Here is a 27,812-nt window from a genome sequence, read left to right as displayed (position 1 = left end):
TGAACTGTAGATTAACACTGAAGAAACTGCAAAAGGATGGGAATTTAAGGAGATGGGACCTGGATAAACTGAAAGAACCAGAGGTTGTACAGAGTTTCAGGGAGAGCATAAGGGAACAATTGACAGGAATGGGGGAAAGAAATAAAGTAGAAGAAGAATGGGTAGCTTTGAGGGATGAAATAGTCAAGGTAGCAGAGGATCAAGTAGGCAAAAAGACGAGGGCTAGTAGAAATCCTCGGGTAACAGAAGAGGTACTGAATTTAATTGATGAAAGGAGAAAATACAAAAATGCAGAAAATGAAGCAGGCAAAAAGGAATACAAACGTCTCAAAAATGAGATCGACAGGAAGTGCAAAAAGGCTAAGCAGGCATGGCTAAGAGGACAAATGTAAGAATGTAGAGGCTTATCTCACTAGGGGTAAGATAGATACTGCCTACAGGAAAATTAAAGAGACCTTTGAAGAAAAGAGAACCACTTGTATGAAAATCAAGAGCGCAGATGGAAACCCAATTCTAAGCAAAGAAGGGAAAGCAGAAAGGTGGAAGGAGTACATAGAGGGTCTACACAGAGGCGATGTTCTTGAGGACAATATTATGGAAATGGAAAGAGGATGTAGATGAAGATGAAATGGGAGATATGATACTGCGTAAAGGATTTGACAGAGCACTGAAAGACCTAAGTCGAAACAAGGCCCCAGGAGTAGACAACATTCCATTAGAACTACTGACAGCCTTGGGAGTGCCAGTCCTGACAAAACTCTACCATCTGGTGAGCAAGATGTATGAGACAGGCGAAATTCCCTCAGACTTCAAGAAGTATATAATATTTCCAATCCCAAAGAAAGCAGGTGTTGACAGATGTGAAAATTACTGAACTATCAGTTTAATAAGTCACAGCTGCAAAACACTAACGTGCATTCTTTACAGACAACTGGAAAAACTGGTAGTAGCCAACCTCAGGGAACATCAGTTTGGATTCCATAGAAATACTGGAACGCGTGAGGCAATACTGACCCTACGACTTATCTTAGAAGAAAGATTAAGGAAAGGCAAACCTACATTTCTAGCATTTGTAGACTTAGAGAAAGCTTTTGACAATGTTGACTGGAATACTCTCTTTCAAATTCTGAAGGTAAAGTACAGGGAGCGAAAGGCTATTTACAATTTGTACAGAAACCAGATGGCGGTTATAAGAGTCGAGGGGCATGAAAGGGAAGCAGTGGTTGGGAAGGGAGTAAGACAGGGTTGTAGCATATCCACGATGTTATTCAATCTGTATATTGAGCAAGCAGTAAAGGAAACAAAAAAAAAATTCGGAGTAGGAATTAAAATCCGTGGAGAAGAAATAAAAACTATGAGGTTCGCCGATGACATTGTAATTCTGTCAGAGACAGCAAAGGACTTGCAAGAGCAGTTGAACGGAATGGACAGTGTCTTGAAAGGAGGATATAAGATGAACATCAACAAAAGCAAAACGAGGATAATGGAATGTAGCCGAATTAAGTCGGGTGATGCTGAGGGAATTGGATTAGGAAATGAGACACTTGAAGCAGTAAAGAAGTTTTGCTATTGGGGAGCAAAATAACTGATGATGGTCGAAGTAGAGAGGATATAAAATGTAGACTAGCAATGGCAAGGAAAGCGTTTCTGAAGAAGAGAAATTTGTTAACATCGAGTATTGATTTAAGTGTCAGGAAGTCGCTTCTGAGAGTGTTTGTATGGAGTGTGGCCATGTATGGAAGTGAAACATGGACGATAAATAGTTTGGACAAGAAGAGAATAGAAGCTTTCGAAATGTGGTGCTACAGAAGAATGCTGAAGATTAGATGGGTAGATCACATAACTAATGAGGAAGTATTGAATAGGATTGGGGAGAAGAGAAGTTTGTGGCACAACTTGACCAGAAGAAGGGATCGGTTGGTAGGACATGTCCTGAGGCATCAAGGGATCACAAATTTAGTACTGGAGGGCTGCGTGGAGGGTAAAAATCATAGAGGGAGACCAAGAGATGAATACACAAAGCAGATTCAGAAGGATGTAGGCTGCAGTAGGTACTGGGAGATGAAGAAGCTTGCACAGTATAGAGTAGCATGGAGAGCTGCATCAAACCAGTCACAGGACTGAAGACCACAACAACAACAGCTGTACTGTATTATCTCATGTTTGGTTCTTTATTAAGGCATAATGCCATATGGGCTAGAAGATGAAAATGTGAACTTGAAATGCAGCAAACAGTTGAATCTAGCCAATAGTGTGGAATTAAAAACTTAGTTTCAAATAAATTGACTGCTTCAGTAGAAAAGATTAGTAAAAGTCAAATTTCTATAACAAACCAACAAAAATAATTTCATTGTTCTGCAAGGTGATTAACGCTTGATTGTCAAAAAGGTGGAAACAAAATAAAATCTGAAACTAATTACATATTTTAGCCTTCCGTAATTTTGTGAATGTATTTTAATTCACTTGATAGCTCCCGGCCACAGAAATCCGTTTTGTTTTCATTTGAAGTGAGAGCAATAAACAAAGAGGAAACAGCAAAATCACTTAACGTAAACACAGATCCCGTGGAGACTACCAGATCCCACTACAACTCAGACTGCTCCCTTGAGCATTTGAGGTAGGACACCAAAAATTTAAAAACCGACTTTCAAAAATATCTTCATTTTGTAGCACACATCTTTCTGAATAGTCTGATACATAAAACATATATATTCGCGGGAACATAAGACATGTTATTTGCTCTTAAGTGTGGCAAAGTACAGTGCCACGTCTCTACACACAGCATTCTTCCATCGCACGTCTCTTGTATTTCGCTCTGTGGAATTCAAACATGTAATATTTTGTAATGGAATGGGTGCCATCAAACTATATTCACGCCAGTTCTTGTTCGTTTCTTATTGCTGTTGAATTATTCTGCAGTAGAGAGATACAGTAATATTCTTTGTTAGAGTATTGGTTCTTACCAGTTAAAGTTACAAAAATTTAACTAAAAACTAGAACAATGAAAAATTCCCAGAATTCTAAAAAATTCCCGGGTTTTTCCAGGTTTTCTCCCGGATGAAAAAATTCCCGGGTTTTTCCTGGATCTCCTGGTTGTCCCGGGTCGTATACACCCTGAATGTACAAAGGGGTTTCATGTGCATGATTTCAGTTGTCACTAAGCATACTTCTAAGCCTATTTTTAGGTCAGTTTTTGGTGACTGGTGATCTAGCCCAAACTTCTTCCATGTCTAGAGCTAAAAGAGCTCTAGATCATCTGCAAACCTCAGGCAATATGTTCTTACCATGGCTTTTGCTCCAATTTTGATTGAGATGGGTTTTCTTTATGCCAAATCTTTGTGATGTAATTCAGGCCTATACTAAAAAGCAGTGGGGATAATCCATCACCTTGTCTATGACCACTTTTTATTGTGAAAGCTTTTGAAATTTCTTCCCTGCATTTTAGCTTGGAATGTGTTTATTATTTTTTATTTTTCTGGTATGAAGATTGTATGATCTGAGGACTTATAGAAGTGTCGGTCTATTGACACTACTAGGTGCTTTGTTGAAATATATGAATTAAACAAAGAGCTGTTTATGTACTTTTAATGTACCATTTTTAGTTTTGGGCAGAGAATTTGGTATGGACGGCTTATGTATGGATGAAATCCATCTTGGTATTCCACAAGTTTTGGTTCCAGAACGTTTTTGATCCTGTTGTAAATTTAAATAAATAATGCTTTATTCTGTGATCCAGTGTTCTGGTATTTCTCTGTGAGGAACATTTTGACCAGATGTTGGTAGAGATTTGCGACTGCACATTTTCCTGTGGTTTTTGAGATGTCTCCATATATTAGGTCTTCACAACATGCTTTGTATTTTTCAGTTCTCTGATAGTGAGATCCACTTCATAAATGGTTGGAGGATCAGAGATAATGAAAATGATTCTGACCATATCGTACTTCAAATGTTTCCAGTGTGACCCATAATTCAAAATTTCATTGAATTTTTCTGCAAGAAACTCTGCATTGTGGACTAACTTCCCTGATTTATCTAAAGAGCGTTAATTCTGGGGGCTCATATTTTTTAAGACATCTGCTAAAAGTTTTGCAATAACTACACAATATGCAACAACAAAAATTATGAACACTGTTTGATGGTCCAGTCGCGGAGTAATATACTGTGAGAGGGGGGAAAAAAGCAACAGCTATCCAGAGGAAAGAAACAACTGGAGAAAATATAAGTAGAAAACCACCTTTAAGCAAAAATATAATGCAGTTAATGCACTCTGTAAAAAGTGAAGAATGTTTAAGGAGGTTGACAAACCAAGCAGCGCAGGCAGAAAAGAAAAAGAAATGTGGAAAGGTGGAGACAGTAGCAGCAAACAAAACATGTATTCCATAACAAAAGCCTAATTTGTGCAGTGTGCCTAAGAAAGGGGTTATGGCCTCTTCAAAGGAACAACACCTTAAGTTATTAGAAGAATCCACAAAAAGCTCTGAGTAGGTAGATACACACCTCTAAACTGAAAGAGGGTTGACTTTTCAATGGATGGAAGTGTCAAGTCTAAAACATGTTACTGACTATGAGAAGCTGTTGACATAATTTCATCCTTTGGAAGATGGAAACAGACACTGCAACAGAAGTTTTGTAGCTGTTACAGTTATAACATATTGCTTAAAGAGCAAATCTTTTAGACTCTTTGCAAAAGAGCGTTTTCAAATATTTGATTATAAATAGATCTAATGAAAAGAAGAAACTTTGTTCTTCTCCACATTTTTGTTTAATAGGGCTATCTCCAAAATCATGAAATACCATTGTCGTTAAATTAACAATATTATTAGAATGACAGTTGCTACTCACCATATAGCAGAGATACTAAGTCGCAGATAAGCACAACAAAGAGACTCTCACAATTATATCTTTCGGCCATTAACGCCTTCATCACACACACACACACACACACACACACACACACACACACACACACACACAATACTATTGCAAACACAACTCACACACATGACTGCAGTCTCAGGCAACTGAAACCAGTGTGGGTTATTGTTGACAAAGGCCTTAACGGCCAAAAGCTGTAATTGTGAGAGTTTTTTTGTTGTGCCTATCTGCGACTCAGCTTCTCCGCTATATGGTGAGTAGCAACTGTCCTAATAATATTGTTAATTGTTGTTAATGTCTGCTTGTGACTGTGTATGTGCGGATGGATGTGTGTGTGTGTGTGTGTGTGTGTGTGCGGAAAGACTTACCGCTCCTGGGATTGGGATGACTCCTTACCCTCTCCCTTAAAACCCAAATCCTTTCGTCTTTCCCTCTCCTTCCCTCTTTCCTGATGAGGCAACCGTTGGTTGCGAAAGCTAGAATTTTGTGTGTATGTTTGTGTGTCTATCGACGTGCCAGCGCTTTCGTTTGGTAAGTCAAATCATCTTTGTTTTTAGATATATTTTTCCCACGTGGAATGTTTAAAAACAAGATTCCATGACTTACCAAATGGGGAAAGCGCTGGTAGATAGGCACAATAAAAAACACACACACAAAATTTCGAGCTCTCGCAACCCCCGGTTGCTTCGTCAGGAAAGAGGGAAGGAGAGGGAAAGATGAAAGGGTGTGGGTTTTAAGGGAGAGGGTAAGGAGTCATTCCAATCCCAGGAGCGGAAAGACTTACCTTAGGGGGGAAAGGTATACACTCGCACACACACACATATCCATGGATGTAACTCAACAACTATTCTTCGAAACAGTATGTCCAGCATTTGGTGCTGAAGAACCGTCAAAGAAAGACTACCTAAAAAAAACGGTATGGAAAATACTAAAAGAGAACTTACAACTGACAAAAACACAGGGACCAGTAAGGAGAGAAGTTTTGGCACTTGCTTTGACAGTTTTGCACTCCTTATTTGCCATACTGGTGCTGTTGGACATGGTAATGGATGGCTTACTGTTGCTGTGGCACAATGTGTTTCTGAATCACTGGCTGGCCTTGACAGTTTCAATGACAGAGAGATGATAGTGTGCAAGGCTTCTCACATTTATGAGTTCACTAACAAGGACTATGGAGAATCTACAAATCAACCTGATGTTCCTCTGATGATTTTTTCCAGGAATAGTTGGTCCAGCAGAATCAGTGTCTTCTGGATGAAGGTGCTTGTTACAATAGAAGAATTAAGATTAATTGGAGATGGAACACTGATTAACATTATTAATATGCACTGATTACACTGCTAGTCTTTCTGGGAAGTAAACCTCAACACAAAACAATTACAATACAAAGCAGAAATGTTTTGTCAAAGCAACGTTCTTAATTTTTTGTGCCATATGCAGAGAGAAAACTAGGAGACTGCATACCACTCTCAAACAGTAAATGAAAAATTGAAAACCTTTTTTTAAACATTTTCTGTTACTATTTCAATTTCCTTCAAAAAACAAAAGAAATATATGTAACAACAGAGTATCCTCCAACTGGATTACAACAGGTATTATAACTTCAGTAAAGAGGAAGAGAGTTTTTCTCCCTCAGGAAGACTAACCTTGCCAAACGAACAGTTCAAGAAGTACTTCACTGCATAATAACCTAAACTCCACTCCTACAGGCCATGAAGGCCTAACAGTACTGATCAGCCACCAGGTCATCCTCAGCCCACAGGCATCACTGGATGCGGATATGGAGGGGCGTGTGGAGAGCACACCACTCTCTCAGCCATATGGCAGTTTACGAGACCAGAGCTGCTACTTCTCAATCAAGTACCTCCTCAGTTCACCTCACAAGGGCTGAGTGCAGCCGTCTTGCCAACAGCACTTGGCAGACCAGACGATCACCCATCCATGTGCTAATTCAGCCTGACAGTGCTTAACTTTGCTGATCTGATGGGAACTGGACTTCACTTCATACAACAGAATATTTAGAAATGTGGTGAATGCTGCTAAAAAACTACACAATGACATCCTTCTGAAGTCTTCAGATAATAAAAGCAAATGCATGTGGCAAAAATAATTAATGCAGAAACAGGTAGGAATAGTCTTAGTAACATTAAACTTGCAGTAAATGCAACATTGATTATTGACCAAGTGGAAGTAGCTCAGAAATTTAACTCTTACTTTGTTGAAACTGTAGAAAAACTAACAGAACATCTAAAAAGTAATTGACCCCCCCACCCCCCACTCAACCAGTCTTCAATACACAACATTTTTATCACCAACGCCAAAAACAAAGATAGAAGAGATTATTCATAGTAAAATAAAGAAGAAAAATCATCAGCATGAAAAGACATGATCACTTGCTTCCTTCTCCACCGTTGCAGCAAACTTATTAGTAAGCCACTGTCTCATGTAATAGATGCTTCATTTTCAGATTCAGTATTCCCAAGAAAACTTAAAATAGCAGAAGTCATACCCACACATAAAAAGGGATCTAAAGAAGATCCTAGCAACTACCATCCAGTGGCAGTGCTGTCTGCATTCAGCAAAATATCTGAATGTGCAATGGTTTCCAGACTAAAATCATTTCTTAGAAAAAATAACATTCCTTCTTCTGATCCAAGAAAATAAAACCGCTGTTGATGCAACTTATTAATTTCTTGATGCTACTCTACAGCTTGTTGACAAAAAATGCCCAGCTATGGGCAAAAGTTAGATTCTTATGGGATATTGAAGGCTCAGCTGCTATGTCGAAGACCTAGCACAGTACATGCACATAAATAAAGTTAATCAGTCAGGAACCTCAATGGGGTGCATTCAACTACACAAGTCACAAAACAAGGTGTGCCACAGGGCTCTGTTATTCCTACTTTATTTCTACTTTATATAAATGACCTCCCTTCCATCATACCCTCTAGCAAGGCATTTCTCTTAGCTGATGATACCAATATCCTTATATCAAATACAGATGAATCTCTTTAGTCAGCAGTTAATAGAAATAAAACTGAACTAGACTCATGGCTTGCTTCAAATAAACTGCTCCTAAATGCAAAAAAAGACAGAATGCCTAACCTTCCACACCATTCAGAACAGAAATCCCCAGGTTCCAACAGTGACACTAATTGGCAGCAATGTAGAATTTGTCAATGAAACAAAATTCTTAGCGATTGACATCACTGATACATTCACATAGAAAAGCCACATTGACATGATTACTTGCAGGCTAAGCAAAGTTTGTTTTATGATCCACTCAGTGGGGGACAAGCTAAATGCTGGTGCACTGACATGCATGTAATATGCACTTTTCCATTCAGTACACTCTGGCATTATTATGAATGCATATATAATACATCTTCAGTGAGATGTCCACTATAAGAAACAGTGCTATGTCTGTATATGTTCTCATATCATTTGTTTCACTTGTCCCATGTCATGATGCACACTTCTGTACATTGAATTACTGAGTGGATCAATAAATATACAAATACAGATAAAGATTTAGCAAGGAAAAAAAGACCACATTGATCTTGTCAAAAGCTAAGAAGTGATTCTTCTTGGCGTTGTAGTCTCTGGGCCACCCTGAGACAGTCGCAGGGTGTCCATGAGTGACTCAGTATATCCACACATCTTGATTACATGATTATGCACAACACCAAGCTGCACTGATGCAAGCCTCGCTACCGGAGTGGTTGCACAACCCAGAGCTCTGCCTGATGTGAGTGATGAACATCAAAATGCAGCTAACTGTGAGTATATTTAAGTATGCAAGTATTTTAGGTTTACTGAACCTGAAGTATATTTAATTTTGTATGAACATTTAGCTTTTAAAGAAGTCTATTCCTAATGGATTACACACAACTTGACCAAAGTTCAATAAAAGACTTGTGTCAATTTGTATAAGGAAATACTCAAAAAATGACAGAGGAAGTGCAACATCCGTAAGAGACAAAGAGATAAACTTTGATACATTTGTATGAGCTGGAAATTAAGCAGGAGTCAGCCCTTTGGGTATTCAAAGATCAACCAAAGCCAGTAAAAGTGGTTTGTAACCAATTTGCAGAAAATGATTGTTGGTTTTCTCGATTGCATTGGACCTAACCAAAAAACAGTTACTTATGACTGGCAAGAAACTATTTGTTTGTGCCAAACTATTTATAAAATCAGGAAAACAATCAAAAACATTGCATCATTCTCCTTCATGACAATTCAAACAGATTATTTGATAGAGAACAAACATCAAATTAATGTCTCATTCCCCTTATTCATCTGATCTGCTGCCAAAGGACTACCTTTTGTTCGCTATGCCAAACACAAGATTTATGAACAGTGATTTTCATCACCACAAGATGTGGCCAAATTCTTAAAAAATTACATTTTTGAGATAAAAACTTCAGAAGAGAAAAAATGTTTTCTGAATTAGTTTGAATACATGCAGATGTCTATAACCATTGCAAGTGAGTATTTTGAAAAATTATGAATTACGTACTACAAGGAATTTTACGAAAGATGCTTTTCTTCCATAATTTTTTGTAAAAAACTGGAAAGGTGACTCTTATATTTTCAAATGAAGATATTTTAGTTTCATGAAAACAGTGACTGACAAATTTAACAGTACCAATGTAAATTCTATTAACACTTAACGTGCTGCTATTAAAATATTTTCAACGTTGACAACTAAACCAGACAATATGAGGTCATTGGTACTGGACTTGTACATGTTTGTCTGTTCTGGTAAAGTGAACTGTGTGTTCTTACAGCATGTTACTCTCTTTCTTCTGTTTCTGCTTTGCAAAGAAAGTCATATTTGCCACAAGCTAGTTATTTCAGTAGGTATAGCACCTACTATACTTTTGAAAATCTTCAATAGCAAGCAGTACTGTGAGACACACACCTTTGAAGAATTCCTTGTTCTCAGCACCCTCTTGTTGTTCATAAATAACTAAGTTTGCACTGGCTTTGAAACCAATTTCTGGTGGTCTTCTGTCCCGAATCCTTTCAGCTGCTGATTTTGCTACCTACAAAGCAGACAAAGATGTAGCTAGTACAGTAATTTACAAAAAGACTAAAAAAAAAAAGAATTGGTTCTTTGGGTTCAACAAGAAAAAGAAAGGAAGGAAACAGTTTGGAAGATAATAAAAGGAAGGAAACACAGCAACAAATCAACAAGACCACTAAGTGAGTGGAAGAAAGACAGGTACAGCAGGAACTCGTATTTCTAACAAAGCAGACACTCACAAAACATGTGGATTTGGAATAAACTGCACTTGCTGAAATACACTTTTTGTATTTCCCTGTAATATCATCACAAAATACTTAAAACAGTAGCAGCTGTTATAAAGGTAATAAAATTCATGTGTAATAAACTTGGAATTTTTTTTATTGTTAATATTGTCACTTTTGAATGGCAGAGACAAACTAACACATTGTTTCGGGACATGAAAACAAATAGCTGTACATTTAGCATACTACATCACTAATCCATCACATCTGTGACTGGCTGCAGTACTAGATTAAAGATCTGTCTGCTAACACAGGAGGTTTACTTAAATTCATTACACAAGAGCAACATACAATGAGAAAACAGAGTAATCTGATCAACAGATGAAACTGAAATGAAATTTACATACTGCTGTTTCATTCTTGGGAGAGAGAGGAGGCAATCAAGAAACTGACAGTTTTGACAGATACATTAATAAGAAGCTGTTGACACTGAATGATCATTTAGTAAAAAAATAGTAATTGCTGCTCACTGTCTTGGCACTGCCGCTGCTAAAAACAGCAGAGTAAATATATCTACATGAATTTAATTCTGTATGTTTGTCAGCAGAGTAAAGAGAGACACACATACCTTTCTAGCATGAGTTGGGGATTTCTTGCCATACCAAACATGTATGGCGCCAGTAGAGGTGTTCAGCAAAACAAAGCAGCCACGATTTCTCAACTGACGAATACTGCAAGTCACTTCTACTAGCACTGCCTCCTGTGCAAGTTCCCCTCGACAAACAAATAGGCGCCAAGGGCCTAAAGAGGTAAGCACAAATGTAAGTACCATAATTGTGCCAGTCACACACTGTAACTGAAAGTAGCAAGCATTTTTATTTTCAAATAATGAGGTACTGCCAAATATATTTTCATTTAGAATGAGATTTTCACTCTGCAGTTGAGTATACGCCGATATGAAACTTCCTGGCAGATTAAAACTGTGTGCGGGACCAAGACTCGAACTCGGGACCTTTGCCTATTGTGGGCTAGTGCTCTACTTGCCTGCGAAAGGCAAAGGTTCCAAGTTTGAGTCTCAGTCCGGCACACAGTTTTATTCTGCCAGGAAGTTTCATAGTCATTTACTCAGGTTTTTTTGCATCCATAGCTGATTGATGGCTGCTTCTTGTTTAAATCTTTTGCAATAGGAATGTATTAAAAGTTATCATCAAAATAACAAACACCCTATTAAATCTGTAAGTGAGAAACTAAAGTACATGAAGCAGAGCACTGCATCACTGTGTAAAATCCCATTCAGAGGGGGGGGGGGGGTTTAAATGTAAATTGTACCACTGTATATCTCCAAATACAAGTTGACAACACGCAGCCCCCCCCCCTCCCCCCCAAACAAAAAAAAAGTTTTAACAGGGATTATAGAAAACCATGTATACACATATCAGGTTTATTTTAAAAACTTGCAAATAGTCACCTTATAATTAGTAAATGAAGGAGACAGTAAAAGTACCAGTAAACAGAAAATAAAATCAGATAAAGACCTCCCTTGGTCATATGGTCAGATACAGATACACATAGTCCTCCTCACTGGAATGGTCAACAGAATCTGCAGTTTCACTGCCACTGTCATGGTTATCTTGCATTGCTTCTCATAGTAGATCATATTCTTTCTTATCTAATTCATTTTTTACACAGCACTTCTTAAAGCTGTTCACAACTGATGCTCCGGATGTCTGTGTCCAAGCAGTCTGGATCCATTCTGCAATTAGACATACTGAATATTCATCAGTTTCCTTGTAGAGGTTAGGGTTTGTCCACCTTAGAGTAACCTTGTCCACCTTAAAGTAACCAATTGCTGTACAGCTGCTTCATGGGCTTTAAATGACTTATTCACCACCACATCTAACACTAGTTGTTGCAAAGACACATCTCCTGGAACGATAACAAAATCTGCGTTTAATTTCAAGATTTCTACATTCATTGCTGGTGTCAGATGCCCCTTGAAAGCATCAAGGATCGGCCTCCCATGATTCTTTACAAGAGCACCTGGCTTCCTGTTTCAGATTGTGCGGAGCCAAACTATAATAAAGTCATAGGTTATTCATCTTTTTCTGTTGCAACGAAATATAACACCAGGTGACTGAGGAAGATGTAGGGTCACATTCTGTTCCATCAGCAGGCACACACAACATTGTGATGATTTGAAATTTCTCATTGCCTGCAGTGTGAATAAATACACTTTTCACACCTTTCTCTTCAACTGTTGTACTGGATGGAGTGCCGAAGTAAACAGGGGTCTTATCAGAGTTTCTGATTTTCCCTAAGAGGGAAGTATGTTCCTGTCTCAGTTTTACAATGTGTCACTGATACTCTACCAATTTCTCCATAGACAATGCTGGAAAACACTGAGCAAGGGATGTCACAGCATTAAGTCCATTTCATCACATCGTCCTTGTACGCCATCCAGAACTTGCTTTAAATTGGACACCATGTTCTCATGCTAATTCGCATGCTTTATTTCATATGACATCGTGGGAAACTGCCATTTATTCTTTACATTCCTCATGTACAAATCCAACTACTTCCATTTCAATATTTTTGAAACATCCACTCTGCAGGCCACTGGAAGTTTTCCTAGTTGACTTTGTATTTTTTTGATATCCTTTGTCCTTTCGTCACCCCAAAACACTGGCTTCTGCAACTCCACATCTCTTGGAAGCTGCAGAATTGTTTGTTGCTTCTGCATGTCAAATAATCATTATTTCGAAATTTACGTCACAGTAAGACCTGCATCCTGTAAAAAAAAACTGATGTGGAACCATGTTGTTCCATACTACATCCATTACTCACTTTCTACACAGCTTAGAAGTGGGATCTCTGAATTCAAATGACAACTGATAAAAAAAATTGAAAAGCACCAGTTTGCTTTTGTTCTACAATATTACTTTTATTGTTAACCGGTTTTCGGCTTACAAGGCCATCTTCAGACATTTACTGAGTATTATCACCAAAGAAGTTAAATGTTAGCAGACAACATTGGAAGAGAAGTAACACATCTAGACTGAAGTAGAAACATACAGTAAGTAACATCTTTGCAATGTCCGCCCCCGGTAGCTGAGTGGTCAGCGTGACAGACTGTGAATCCAAAGGGCCCGGGTTCGATTCCCGGCTGGGTCGGAGATTTTCTCCACTCAGGGACTGGGTGTTGTGTTGTCCTAATCATCATCATTTCATCCCCATCGACGCGCAGGTCGCCGAAGTGGCGTCAAATCAAAAGACCTGCACCAGACGAACTGTCTACCCGTCATACTTACTGAATGTTTCTACTTCAGTCTAGATGTGTTACTTCTCTTCCAATGTTGTCTGCTAACATTTAACTTCTTTGGTGATAATACTCAGTAGATGTCTGAAGATGGCCTTGTAAGCCAAAAACCGATTAGCAATAAAAGTAATATTGTAGAACAAAAGCAAACCGGTGCTTTTCATTTATCATAATGTTGTTCTACCAAGAACCAACATAAGATTCTGTTAATATGAAAAAAATTGAGGCAACAAACACTTCCTGCTATTGTACAACCACCCTCAGAGTGCATGCGTATGTTCTAGGTTCAAGTGGTAGGCACAGTTGAGAGTGAGTTACAGCTTCATGGAAGCTTGAGATTCTATTTGGTAAAGAAAGGAAAGAAACCTTACACATCATATGCAGTGAAAGAAAGATGATCCCCTACTTCTGGGGATAAAATTTCAGGATAAAACCTCATCTTGGATTCGGAGATATACAGTACTTTCTATATTGGTAAATATCTCTTAGTATCTATAATAATACGTATGTACAGAAAGGAAAGGTACTTATTCAATTTAATCAAATAAAAACATTCTACTTATTTCCTGTTACAATAAATACACAATGGGAGAAAAATTAATAATTAACTGTGCCTAAAAGGAAAGACTCAAAATTAAGTTTGCTTCAAAGATAAACTGCCTCCCCAGATCCAAATAATGAAGAATTTGCCATGCCATAATTGAGAGCCACTTACAAAAGTAACACACAACAGAACAGCACACAAGTTAAAAAGGAAATAGACATATCACTACTTGCTATATTACAGCACACAGGCACTTTTTTAAAACAGTATTAAACATCAGTTACAGCAAACCTGCTCAGGTTTTGATACCTTGAAAATCCGTATCTCCTCTTCTTCCAATGTGAGTGACCATGCTGCCTTGGAAAAGTGCCAGGAATGCAGGTGGTTCATAGCCTTGTACCACACGAACTTGTGGACCACGTTCATGATCTAGCTCCACAGTTAGAAGAGCAGCAGCACCCTGTTCATTCAGTGATGCTTCTTGCCCTTGCCAACAGAAATAAGCACACCTATCTCTGCCAGCAACTGAGTGACGAGAGGGCTGGCCACTGAGCTCTCTTCCTATGAAATAACACATAAGGATACTAGTTTGAGCTTACGCTTAAGAACAGATATATTCAATTGTCAACATAATTACCATTAGTAAAATGGTATCTGGCAGAAAACATATACAAAATAGAAACAACATTGATATTTACTCCTTGGAATCAATTACAAACCAGATTACTGCCATTTTAAACTTTACTGTTTAATTATTGCCTCAACAAATGGTAAATACGAGGGTGCTTCAAAAAGTAAGTAACATGTCCTCTGTGAGAAAGAGCTTATCCACAAAAATCAGACAGACACAATAGGCTACTAAGGTAAGTACACATATTTCTTAGGCAAAAGGTCAGCACAGTTGTCCAATATTTGTTCCATAGTTAAACAGTGTATTGAAACCAATATTAAAAGTCCAGCACTAGGTGTCTTAACAACAGCCTCCTGAAAGTCATCATTGGTTCTAAGGTGGCAACTGGCCAGGTGGTTCCTTAACATTCTGAAGAGATACAGATCACTTGGTGCTGCAAGATATGGACTGAATGAAATGTGAACGAGAAGATATAGTTCATAGGAAACATTAGACCAAATCACAGATAATGCAGGCCATATGTGGTTGGGTATTGTCAGCCAACAACTTGACATGTTTCGAAAGCATCCCAGTCATTGTTTCTGAGCTGTCTTCTGCAGCCATTCCAGTACATCACAATAATTGGCAACACCTACTGTCTCTCCTTTGCTGAGGAAATCAACCAGCTGTACCATGTGTGTGTCCCTAAAGACTGGCCACAAATTTCTCTGCCATTTCTCTGGGTTTGAACTTATTAGATCTCCAAAATGTTGACGCACACACATTTTCATTCCTTGTGACAATACAGTGGAGAAAATGAAGCACCCTCTACCTGATATCAAATTATGTGCTGGACAGGAAACACAGTCCCTTCATTTTATTCTTGTCTGAGAACTGTCACAAAGCCCAGTAAGAACATGTTTTCTGCTACTCCACTGTGTTCTGTATAATACGCACTACTCATCAAAAGGAGATTTTAAGTCCATGTGCAATCTGCCTCTTACAAATGCAACAATCTGGCTTTAATCAGTCTCTTGCCAGCTGAGGTGGATGTGCTTGTCAGTCCTGATCTTTGCTCATTTTACACATCTGTTCAGCCTTTATCAAATTTCTGGCACAAAAACCATACTTGTTTTCATGGTATTACATTCACCCCATAAGCTTTTACAAGTTGGTGACGAATTGCAGCTGAATATATTTTCATTGCATGGAACAATCTCATTACACTTTGCATTTCAATAGACCACCATGTATCCATCAATGGCTCAATTTTCAAACTATATTTTACAGTGTAATGGTACAGCTACCTGCATCTACCACTAGTGAATGGAACGTAAGGCAAACTTAATGTGTGGTACAATGGGAAGTACCCTCTGTCCTGCATTTCACACTAGATTGGAGAGTATGGTTGTAGATGTAAAAGAAAGATACAACAATTAAGGCATGATTATAGGGAGTAGGTGGGGGAGCAGTAACAGAGGAAGCCTTAGGTATTTTTTATGTTAATATCGATATAATTCACTTGTCATGAAGTACAATTTAATTCTGTTCTGGAAAGAAGAAGGAAGTAGAAGAAAGATGAAGGAATATAAAATAAAGAATGTATTGGCAAAATATTTAATTTAATTACTTTGGAGAGCACTACATATGGCAAACATAAACCCTTCCTTGATTAAAATAATACAACAGATGTACAGGGTTATTACAAATGATTGAAGCGATTTCACAGCTCTACAATAACTTTATTATTTGAGATATTTTCACAATGCTTTGCACACACATACAAAAACTCAAAAAGTTTTTTTTGGCATTCACAAATGTTCGATATGTGCCCCTTTAGTGATTCGGAAGACATCAAGCCGATAATCAGGTTCCTCCCACACTCGGCACAGCATGTCCCCATCAATGAGTTCGAAAGCATTGTTGATGCGAGCTCGCAGTCCTCGCACGTTTCTTGGTAGAGGAGGTTTAAACACTGAATCTTTCACATCACTATGCGTGAAACTTGCCCACACGCGTTCAACCGTTTCTTCGCTCACTGCAGGCCGACTCGTTGATTTCCCCTTACAGAGGCATCCAGAAGCTTTAAACTGCGCATACCATCACCGAATGGAGTTAGCAGTTGGTGGAACTTTGTTGAACTTCGTCCTGAAGTGTCATTACACTGTTATGACTGACTGATGTGAGTGCATTTCAAGCACAACATACGCTTTCTCAGCTCCTGTCGCCATTTTGTCTCACTGCGCTCTCGAGCGCTCTGGCGGCAGAAACCTGAAGTGCGGCTTCAGCCGAACAAAACTTTATGAGTTTTTCTACGTATCTGTAGTGTGTCATGACCATATGTCAATGAATGGAGCTACAGTGAATTTATGAAATCGCTTCAATCATTTGTAATAGCCCTGTATAAAGATAACATTTGCCAAGTGAAAGTTGGTAATCAACTTTCACAGAAATTTAGAACAAGCAAAGGCCTTTTACAGGGCTGTCCCATGTCACCATTATTATTTAAAATCTATATAGATATTAGCCTTAGAACATGGTCTCATAAATGTAATAGTATAGGATTAGAAATAAGAGATGGAGTTTACCTACATCATTTATTATTTGCTGATGATCAAGTAGTCGTAGCACAAGATGGGGAGGATGCTAACTATATGTGCAATCAACTAGCAGTAGCATACAAAACTTGGGGTTTGAAGATTAATTACCAAAAAACAGAATACTTGACTAATGATTCAGATGAACTATACATTGAAGGAAAGAAAATCAAAAAGATAAACACTTTCTGTTATTTGGGATCCATTTTAGAAATTGAGGGAAAATCAGAGTCAGAAATCAATAAAAGAATTAGTAGCGGACGGAGGGTCATTGGGATGCTTAACTCAGTCTTATGGAGCAGGAATGTAATGAGCAGAACTAAAAAATTAATATACAAATCCATATTAGAGAGTGTGGTTCTGTATGAAACGGAGACCTGGACAATTAACATGAAGCACATTAAAAAATTACAAGCTCTAGAGATGGACTTTTGGAGAAGATCGGCAAGAATCTCCAGGAAAGAAAAGATAAGGAACACCAAAGTAATAAGGAGAATGGAAATAAAAGAAAGAATATATGACGTAATGGATAGGAAGAAATTACAGTGGTACGGGCATGTACGACGAATGGAGGAAGCCAGAATACCAAAATTGATACTGGAGTGGGAACCGGAGGGGAGAAGAAGAAGAGGACGACCTGTGACCACCTGGCTCCAAAATGTACAGCACACAATGAGGAGAATGGGCGCAGAGGAAGAGGACATGCAAGATCGAAAAACCTGGAGAAATATTTTGAGAGTATAGTTTAAGAACGTTTATTGTTTGTATTGTAATTTACAAGTAAATTTTTATGTTGAAGATAAGCCTCTGCAATGAGGAAAAGCTCAAAAATAAATAAATAAATAAAAAAAAATTGGCAAAAAAGGGACAATGAACACAGTATCAAAGGTAAAGAACATAAATAGTTTCAGCACAATTGCTTCATTATCTGATACATACCTGTTACTGTAATGGAATACTGCCATCTAATGACATAACTGTCACCCATGTGAAATTGACCAAGTGATGACCGGGGCAACTCTGAGTGCTCATATTCTTGTATATGCCACACTGTCACTCCAAGTGTTGTAATTTCATAGTGTCGGCGCATCTACAAAATGTAAATTGTGTTCATAACTATAGCAACTCTGTGTGCATACATCTGCCACAAATTAAAGAAACCAACAACAGAGAAATCATTTAAAGAAAGTCACAATAGCAATTACTTTTGAACTTGCAGCAGCTTTTTAAGCCATGAATGACTGTCTGTGGTATTTTCTCTCAAATATTTTGTTAAAATATTACTATCCCCAGTTTTTTAAGCTATATACACAATATGGGTCAATTATAGTGTCCGATTCCACCTGTCAGCTTTGACCAGTGATGTCCTGTGTGATGGCACGAGTTTAAAATGCAATGGATGTAAGTGGCCTGTTATCAAATATTCCTACGTTTGTCTTAGTAATGATGTAAACTACGCTGTTTATTCCAAATATGGTGCGATTTTCAAAGTTGTGGTTAGGCAGGAACCTAAGAGCACAGCTTAAATTACTGTGAGTGAATCAAGTAGCAATAGTATTTATCATCTTGGTTCTCATAAATATATGGCCATTTATTTTATATATTATATATATTTGGCCATTTATTTCCAAATGTGGCACAGTTGCTGGAGTGTATGTTAGCCATGAACCTGAGAGCACAAACTACATTGATGCAAGTGAAATGATCAGCTATCATTTTTAATAAATGTGGTTCTCACAAATATTTGGCTATTTTTTCCCAATGTGGCACGATTTCAGTGGGTGAGGTTAGGCAAGAACCTAAGAGGACAGCTGTATAGATCAATTCCAGTTCTCCATTCCACAGTTCATGTTTTTCTTTAAGTATTTTTTTTATCATCATCATCATCATCATCATCATCATCATCATTATTCTGGTCTCTGTACTCAGGCTATGTAGGTCAAGTCTAGTTGTCAATTCCAGCATTTCTTATTAATCATGTTTTTGCAGTAGCGCAGAGAGCAATATGAAAAAGGTAAATCCTTAATGACATAATGATTAACAGCCAATAAAAAATCAAATTTGAGGGGAGGGGCAGGGGACACTGAACATGGAACTGACAGTTAAAATTTACCTACATAGCTTAACTACAAATAGTGATACCAAACTTTAAAATCCAAAAAGAAAGAACTTACCCAGACCTACTGAAAAATGCAAAAAACAACAAGCCTCAGAATCGACCATTAGAACTGATCTATATAAGTCAATTCTAGTTATTGATTGCAGGGTTTGTTACTTCTCACATTTTTGCAAGTGCTGTGTGCACCATTTTTTTCTTAGGATTCTCATTTTTGGACCTACTGCCTGAACTATCGTGAAAAATAAAGAATATTGTAATCAACATGTAGATTTGAGATATATATGTGGATTCTACTTGCTGATTCTAAGATATATTATATTTGCATTTTTGCAATATGTGTCTGCAGTTTTTTCTTTCAGCATTTCTATATCTTGGTGGTGTTCTCTATACTAAACTGAACAATAACAAACCTATGAATCAGTGACTACAATTGACATATATAGGTCAATTCTAATTGTGGATTCCAAGGTTTGTTATTTATTACCTTTCTGCAGTAGTACAGAGAGTGATACCATACATTAAACCTTTAACTGATCAGTAATCCAACCTAGTTAAAGTGACATATAACAACATAAAGTGGAATCAACAATTAGAGATGAGCACTTGTTAGCATTTCATTTAGACAATTAACTGACACCATTTAGTTCCAGTATGATGGACACAGATGAATTATGAGCAAAGCTGGAACAGACTGTAAATCATAATATGGAGAAATATGTGCTTAGTAAATGGGTTCAAGATGGAAAAGACCCACCATGATTTAACAATTAAATTCAGAAAATGCTGAGAAAGCAAAGGCTGTCACACTCTTGGTTCAAAAGAGAATGTGCAATGGCAACAGGAAAAGGTTAGTAGAGATTTGCGCACCTGTAAAAAGATTTTTGCGCGAAGTGTACTACAGCTACCATTGTCATGCCTCAGCAATAGATCTGGCCAAGAACCCGAGAAAATTCTGGCCCTATGTAAAATCAATAGGCAGGTCGAACACTTCCTTCCAGTCACTTGTTGACCAGTCTGATGCAGAAGGAAAACTGAAGTTTTAAATTTTGCGCTTAATAAATGGTTCACACAGGAGAATCGTTCAAACGTATCGTCATTTGACCATCGCACAGAGTCCCATGTGGATGACATAGCACAAAGCATCCATGGGCTAGAGACATAACTGAAAGAGTTGAAAACAAGGAAGTTGTCAGTTCCAAATCACATCCCAATTCAGTTTTACAAATAGTACTCTACAGCACTGGCCCTTTACTGAACTTGAATTTGTTGCATACCTATCAGTCTGCACAAAATACAAAATCCCGAGTGGCTGGGGGAAAGCACAGATGGATCCTGTATGTAAGAAAAGTAACAGAATAGATCTGCAAAGTTACAGATGAATATCCTCAACATTGGTTTGCTGCAGAATTCTTTAATATAATTTCAGTTTGAATACTAATAAATTTCCTTGAGACCAAAAACCTACTGTCCATGAATCAGTATGGTTTTAGAATGCATCACACATGCGAAACTCATCTTGCCCTTATCTCACATGACATACTGAAAATTATGGATGAAGGACTAGATGCACATTCCATACTTCTAGATATCTGAAATCTTTGAAGCAGACCCCACTGCAGACTGTTAATAAAGGAACAAGCTTACAGGACAGGTTTCCAGGCATTCGAGTGGCTCAAATACCTCTTAAGAAACAAAACCCAGTACACTGTCCTTGTCATTGATAAGTGTTCATCTGAGACAAGGGAATCATCTGAAGTGCCCCAGAGAAGTATAATAAAACTACTACTATTTTCTACGCACACAAATGATTTGGCGAACCAGGTAGGCAGCAATCTGCAGCTGTTTGCTGATGACACTGTGGTGTAAGGGAAGATGTAGTCTCTCCCTGACTGTAGGATGATATGATGTATACAAAATTTACAGTTGGTGTGATTAATGGCGAGTAGCTCTAAATTTAGAAAAAATTAAGTTAATACAGGTGAAAGGAAAAAGGAAAAACAAATCCACAATGTTCAAATAAAGCATTAGTAGTGTCCTGTTTGGCACAGTCATTTCATTTAAATATCTGTGTGTAATGTTGCAAAGCGATACGAAATGGATCATGCTTGTGAATATTGTGGTATGGAAAATGAGTGGTTGACTTCTGTTTATTGGGAGAATTTTGGGGAATTGTGGTTCATCTGTAAACGAGATCACATATAGGTGCTAGTATTAACTATTCTTGAATACAGATCAAGTGTTTGGGATCCACACAAGATCATATTAAAGGAAGACATTGAAACAATTGAGGTGTGGGCTGCTATATTTGTTTACAGTAGGTTCAAACAACAAGCAACTATTAGGGATAAGCTTCAGGAACTCAAATGGGAAGGCAGCTTCTTTTTGAGTAAAACCATTGTAAAAATTTAGAGAACCAGCATTTGAAGCTGACTGCAGAATGATTCTAGCACCACCAAGATGCATTTTACGCAAGGACCATGAAGATAAGAAATGAGAAATTAAGGCTCATACAGAGGCATATAGACAGTCATTTTTCCCTTGCTCTATTTGTCAGTGGAATGGGAAAGGAAATCTCTAGCAGTGGTACAGGGTACCCTCCACCATACACTGTACTGTGGCTTAGGTCTATATGTAGATGTAGTGTGATATCACATACGAAAATCCTCAAAGAAGGCAACAAAAATAGTACATAAAGTAACAATAAATACAGGAAACTTGCAAGAAAACATTGCACAACCTACTGCCAAAATGCTAAAAATACTTAACCTTGGAAACGGTAACAACTGACCTAATATAGCTCAATCCTAGTTACCGATTCCAAAATTTGTTATTTCTTCATGAATTTTCTGTTTTGCTCTCTCCTTACTTCCTGTTTATGTTTTTTCTAAGTTTCCTGTTTGTTACTATTTATTTCATTATGCACTGTTGTGTAGATTTGAGTTTGTTCCCACCCAGAACCCCCGCTTTCATACAGTAGTCCCCTTAGATTCAGTATTTATTATTAAGAATTACCACTATTCCATAATATTACGTGTTTACTATTGGTGATATTTTAGTGGTCTTTAAAAGTCACCTGTGGTTCTTTCACTTACTTGCATAAACTGTGATGATATTTATTTCACGCATGTTTATTCCCTTTTTTCTGTTGCTACCTTCTTTTTAGTTACTTCTATTTGTTTGGGATATAATCTTTGGATAGTGAGCTCATTACTAAACTGGAGACACTGCTCCACAAAACCAAATTGTGGTGCTATACGTCACGGTGACTATGTTAGTTTGGTGCAAGATGTCTAATAGTTCTACCTAAAAGAAGAAATGAAATTACTGTTTACATTATACGGTGGTGTATAGTTTTAGTTTATAGTGCAATGAAAGAATCACTCAAAAATTGCAAGCACAAGCAGTACTAGCAACCCCAAATGCCTGTAACCTGTATGGCAGATTCACCAAACATCGGCTAGTTATGGTGAGTAGTGTCTCCAGTTGATCACTGAGCCTGTTAATGGCTATGTAATTAATCATGTGAACTGTAATTGTATTTCATTGTACATATGTATATAACACATCATCATCATCTTTTTTTCTGTGCTACATTTGTTTGTTTTCAAGTAAGTCTTGATACCTTCAGATATCACCTTAATGTAGCATCTCTGACTTATGTATGATGTCAATGGTCAAAGCTGACAGATGGAATTGGATACTAGAATTTATCCCACAATATTATGCAGAAAATGGGGAAACTTTCAATATTCACCATACTCTCACTGGCAATTATGCTGAATTTCTAATTCAGATTCTTTTTGAATGGTCTGTTGGGCTGAGATATGGGTACTGTATGAATTTTTGGCAATATGATTTATTGTCATCTTCAGATAACTCCTGATGAATAATGAGCTGAACTGCTCAAGTTCAACATTAATTTGCAGTCATCTCGAGACTGTAGAATATATAGTTGCTAAAAAATAAAACACTGTCTACTGTAGGCTGTAAATTTACCTTATTTGCTGTGCTATTTGCTAATTTAGACTAAGGCAATATTATCAACAACAGAAGAGTGAAATATGTAACTTGTATAACAGTCTAAAGATTTTAAAAACATAATAAATATCAAAGTCTTGATTTTGGCTTAAGATATCGCCTATTACTTACACATACAGTAACATTATGTACCATGTTGCATGGCATGTGACAAGTAATTTTGTCAGTCCACATGCAAAGCCTCACTTCACTGTTAGCATGCTCTATACCAAATACTGTACAATAAGTGGAAGGTCCACATACAGTGTAAATTTAGGGTGAAGATAACACCCATTCACTTCAGAACCACACTATATCATGTGCAAACTTCAAGTAATACCTTGGTTACATTAACACACAGACTGAAGTCTTAATTAGCTGTTTTGATTTATGCCAAAGACATAGTCAAACAGCTTTCCAGATTTTGTGGCTACTGTAAACATATTATGATGCCATCCCATTAACTGGTTTATCTCTTGTTGGACTCAAGGGCCATATTTGCCACTGACTTCTGTTGGTGACAGTTTTCCAGAAACTGGGCAGTGTACGCTCCCAAGTATGAAGCAGCTATCGTGATGGAGGACCCAAGTGGCAAGTAGAGAATCAACTCGACATAAATGTAAAATTATCGATTTGTGGGTGTTCGATCATTTTACAGATGCTAGAAACAATGGACATGGTGGTTTCTACATGATTATTGTGGCATAGGCAATGGCTGCTACAGTCTCATTGCTGTTGGAAAGTCATGAATACGAAGCCGTAAACATCGGGTGCAATTTTTTCAAGGGGAAACAGAATTTGGCCAAATACATCCCAAGTTTGCTATTAGTGTGGATCAAACAGAATGTATCAAATCTCTAGTAAGAGAATGTTATTGTTTTGAAGTGAGAAAGTTATAGAAATAGCTGTCAGCCAAATGAAACACAGAAATCTATTATCAGTTTTGGGACCTTACGTAAAAATAGGGCCACTTATGTACATTACTTACTCATGGGGTGGGAAAAGCTATCCTTCCTTATACAATGGCCTTGTTATTGATGAAATCTGGAGATCAACAGGTTCATTAAAAGTCATTCTGCCAATGCGTATGTCATTCTGTCAACCGTATGATATATACTTTTACTGACAGATGAAGCAGTACAGTCACATCCATAACAAAAGTGCCCTATTCTCATCGTACTGCAAATGGAAATTGCAAGTAGAAGCGATGTAACTAATAAAATTCATACTAAAATCCATAATCAATTACAGGCTCCAGCTTTCGTGAAAATACTTGATACACCTGGTTTGCAGTGGAGTTATCAAAGGATTGGGAGGCATTTAACAGTGTTAACGATGTTGTTTTTGCTAATGATATTGACACTAAAAATGTGACTATGGCATATGTGGCTTCACACTTTCCTTGAGGTGCTATGAATTTTTAAAATTTTGCATTTTCAGTTACTGTTTATTATCTAAAATTTGTGATGATGAAATTGTTTTTAATGAGATCTGAAATATTTATTTCTTATGTCAATAATCCTGCTGTATTCCTCAGTGACGCATACTTCCGCAGAGGGAGTGGCGGTAAAAAAGTAAAAGGAAGAAAGAAAGGAGAAGGAGGAGGGAGAGGAGGAAGAAGAAGAAGAAGAAAAGCATACAACTGGATCTGAGCATGGAGTACAGAAATTTGAAACTGTAATCTTGGTCACTACACTACCACCTCACTAGGTATAACGTCGTGCATGCAAACTAATGAAGTAGCATCAAAATTTTGTAATTTTCTTGGAAATTACTTTGTGTTGGCATCTAAAACAAAATAAATGTCCCTTTATTTTCACCCTTGACTGTGTTAAGTGAGCAACCTATGGTGGTTTCCCCTCATCAGCTGCATTTTCTGATGAAATTGCAGGGTGCAATGTGTTTTATGTGCAGATTGGAAGCAATGCGTGTTTCCAGTTCGGTAGCATGAATTTAGAATTACATTAAGGTAATCTGACTGCTACAAAGATGATGGTGGTATAAAACTGATGACTTATTTATTCTCACCTTGCATGTTAGGATGAAACTGTTGAGTCTTGTCTTATCTATTTCGTTAGTGTCAAGGCAAAAGGTGTCGATCTGCGTTCGACTACAAATTTTTCGAATAATGGCATAATTCATCACTTGCTGGGACTGCATGCTGCTTTGCATTGGGACTGTGGTAACAACAGTACCAGGTGGGGTACACTTCCCATGGGTGGTCAACACTCTACAACATGAGTTATGAAAGTAAGTGTCTGAAACAACTCTGGTAGATCTTCAGTAACACTTAAGTAGTGTTTGTTAACTAGATAGGGGGATTTCAAAAATGGAATACTTATGAAAGCAATAATTTAGGTTTGATCTCCAAAATTTAATTTATTTCATCAATGTCACTTCACTTAAATTCATTTCTTACCAGTGTTCAACTCTTCTAAGTTATCCCTTGGTGATGTAAAGAGTGAGGTCTCTAGTCTCCATGTCTGTTTGTCCTTCTGGTTTTGCCCTATTCATGTGACCTTCAACTTGTTTAGTTAAGCAAAATCTGATGAGAAACTATGTCAAGAGACAAGTTGATGTGCGCGCAGGATGTATCTTAAAATCTGTGTTATGTCTTTCCATTAGTCTCTGAGATGAAATGAAATTACAATTAGCGTTGTCCACTGAATCAGACTCGGCTCCAAGTTCTGTAATATTTAACATAGCAGTCTATTTTAACAATTACGCTTCAATAAATCTGTTGTGACAGCCGAGAGCTGTCATCAGTATGAAGCAACCGGGAAACAAACTTTGAGCAAAATGCCCCAGTTGTGAGGTACTGCACAGAAATTTCGTACCACACTCACTTAGGGTAACTTCTAATTACTTTGGTTCCTCTCTGTTTTAAACTGGCTGAAAATTGGAAAGTTAATTTCTCAGGTATTTTTCGCTTTTACTGACAAAGCATCACCAACAGTTACATTGTAATCATTATGAGTAAATGATATTTTTCATCCCTTTGGTTAAATAGAATAACAAGTCTTGCAAAGAGTGACATATTTGAGACATTACTGTCGGCACTTTTTATTCCTTGTTTCAGATTATCTCATCACAACTGCTTCTCCTTTCATGATACCAGAAGTTGGAATTGAAGTTGTACCACAGTCATTCACTTGTTTAGTTTTCTTTGCGGCTTTTGAGTCCTATATTTCAGTCATTGCAAAACATTTCCTTGCACAGTTTGCTTTTCTGATCTGAGACTATATATTATTCACAACTTACGAAATTTCTTTCTAAATGTTAGCATTTTTCCCATCAGTGTTATGCTATCTTTCCATTTGTGTTACTATGTGTTAGAGTTGCTGCGAATGAAAGCATTAATAAGGAAAACCATTTCCAAGTATAGAACATCAAAAAGAATGTCATTTACTTATTTTAATAATATCTGGTGATGCTAAAAAAGCAAATAATTTTTCTGATGAATGAATCTTTCAGTTTGCAGTTCAGTTAAGACAGAAAACCACAAAGTAGGTACTATAGCTACTAAAGAGGAGGAAACTACCCCACCCCCCACACACGCACACACACACACCACGAAGGAATTATCTGAATGGGACAGAAACTGATAGATTTGATGTACATGTACAGAAAAAAATGACTACCATTTCAGAAAAATTGGATGATTTATTCCAGAGAAAGAGTTTCACAAATTGAGCAAGTCAATAACACGTTGGTCCATATGTAGCCTTTATGCAAGCAGTTATTCAGCTTGGCAATGACGGAGATGTTGAATTCCTCCTGATGGATGTTGTGCCACACACTGTTCAGCTGCAGAGCTGAATAGTCAAAATCCCAAGATTGATGAAGAGCCCTGCCCTATAATGCTCCAAACATTCTCAATTGCTGAGGTATCCGAAGACCTTGTTGGACAAGGTAGGGTTTGGTAAGCAGTAAGACAAGCAGTAGAAGAAACTCTTGCCGTGTATGGACAGGGATTATCTTGCTGAAATGTAAGCCCAGGATGGCTTGCCATAAAAGACAATAAAACATAACACAGAATATCATCAATGTACTGGTGTGCTGTAAGGGTGTTATAGATGAACCTAAGGGGTCCTGCTATGAAATGAAATGGCATCCAAGACCATTACTCCTTGTTGTCAGACCGTATGGTGAGTGACAGTCAAGTTGATATCCCACCACTGTCTAAGACCACTGTCACTAGTCATCACAGATCAGTTCGAAGTGGGACTCACCACTGAAGACAATTCTACTTCAGTTAATGAGATTCCAGGCTGAAGACGTTTCTGGAGAGACACCAGGCAGTGGTGGGGTACCCATCTGACTGTCTTACAACTCAACAACCAGGATTGATGACCTGGTGTGCCATTTCATTTCATAGCAGCACCCACTGGTTGTCATCCACAGCACTCTTACAACAAAGCTGCACCCCATTTTCTTGCCCTTCATGGTAAGCCATCCTGGGCTTACATTTTAGCAAGGTA

The 27,812-nt window shown here is 37.7% G+C and overlaps 1 protein-coding gene across 1 annotated transcript in view; it reads right to left on the bottom strand.

Annotated features, from left to right (window-relative positions):
* The window catches only part of LOC126175422 (uncharacterized), a 581,488-nt gene that overhangs the window by 18,690 nt on the left and 534,986 nt on the right, over nt 1–27,812 (bottom strand). The window contains exons 22-25 of the mRNA XM_049922221.1: nt 18,135–18,285; nt 14,298–14,549; nt 10,757–10,929; nt 9,800–9,923 (exon numbers count right to left, since the gene is read on the bottom strand). Coding sequence (XP_049778178.1) covers nt 9,800–9,923; nt 10,757–10,929; nt 14,298–14,549; nt 18,135–18,285 — 700 coding nt within the window. The remainder of the gene's footprint in view (nt 1–9,799; nt 9,924–10,756; nt 10,930–14,297; nt 14,550–18,134; nt 18,286–27,812) is intronic.

Source organism: Schistocerca cancellata, chromosome 3 (assembly GCF_023864275.1).
Source record: "Schistocerca cancellata isolate TAMUIC-IGC-003103 chromosome 3, iqSchCanc2.1, whole genome shotgun sequence".
Taxonomy (NCBI): domain Eukaryota; kingdom Metazoa; phylum Arthropoda; class Insecta; order Orthoptera; family Acrididae; genus Schistocerca; species Schistocerca cancellata.
This window is presented reverse-complemented; position numbering and strand designations above follow the sequence as displayed.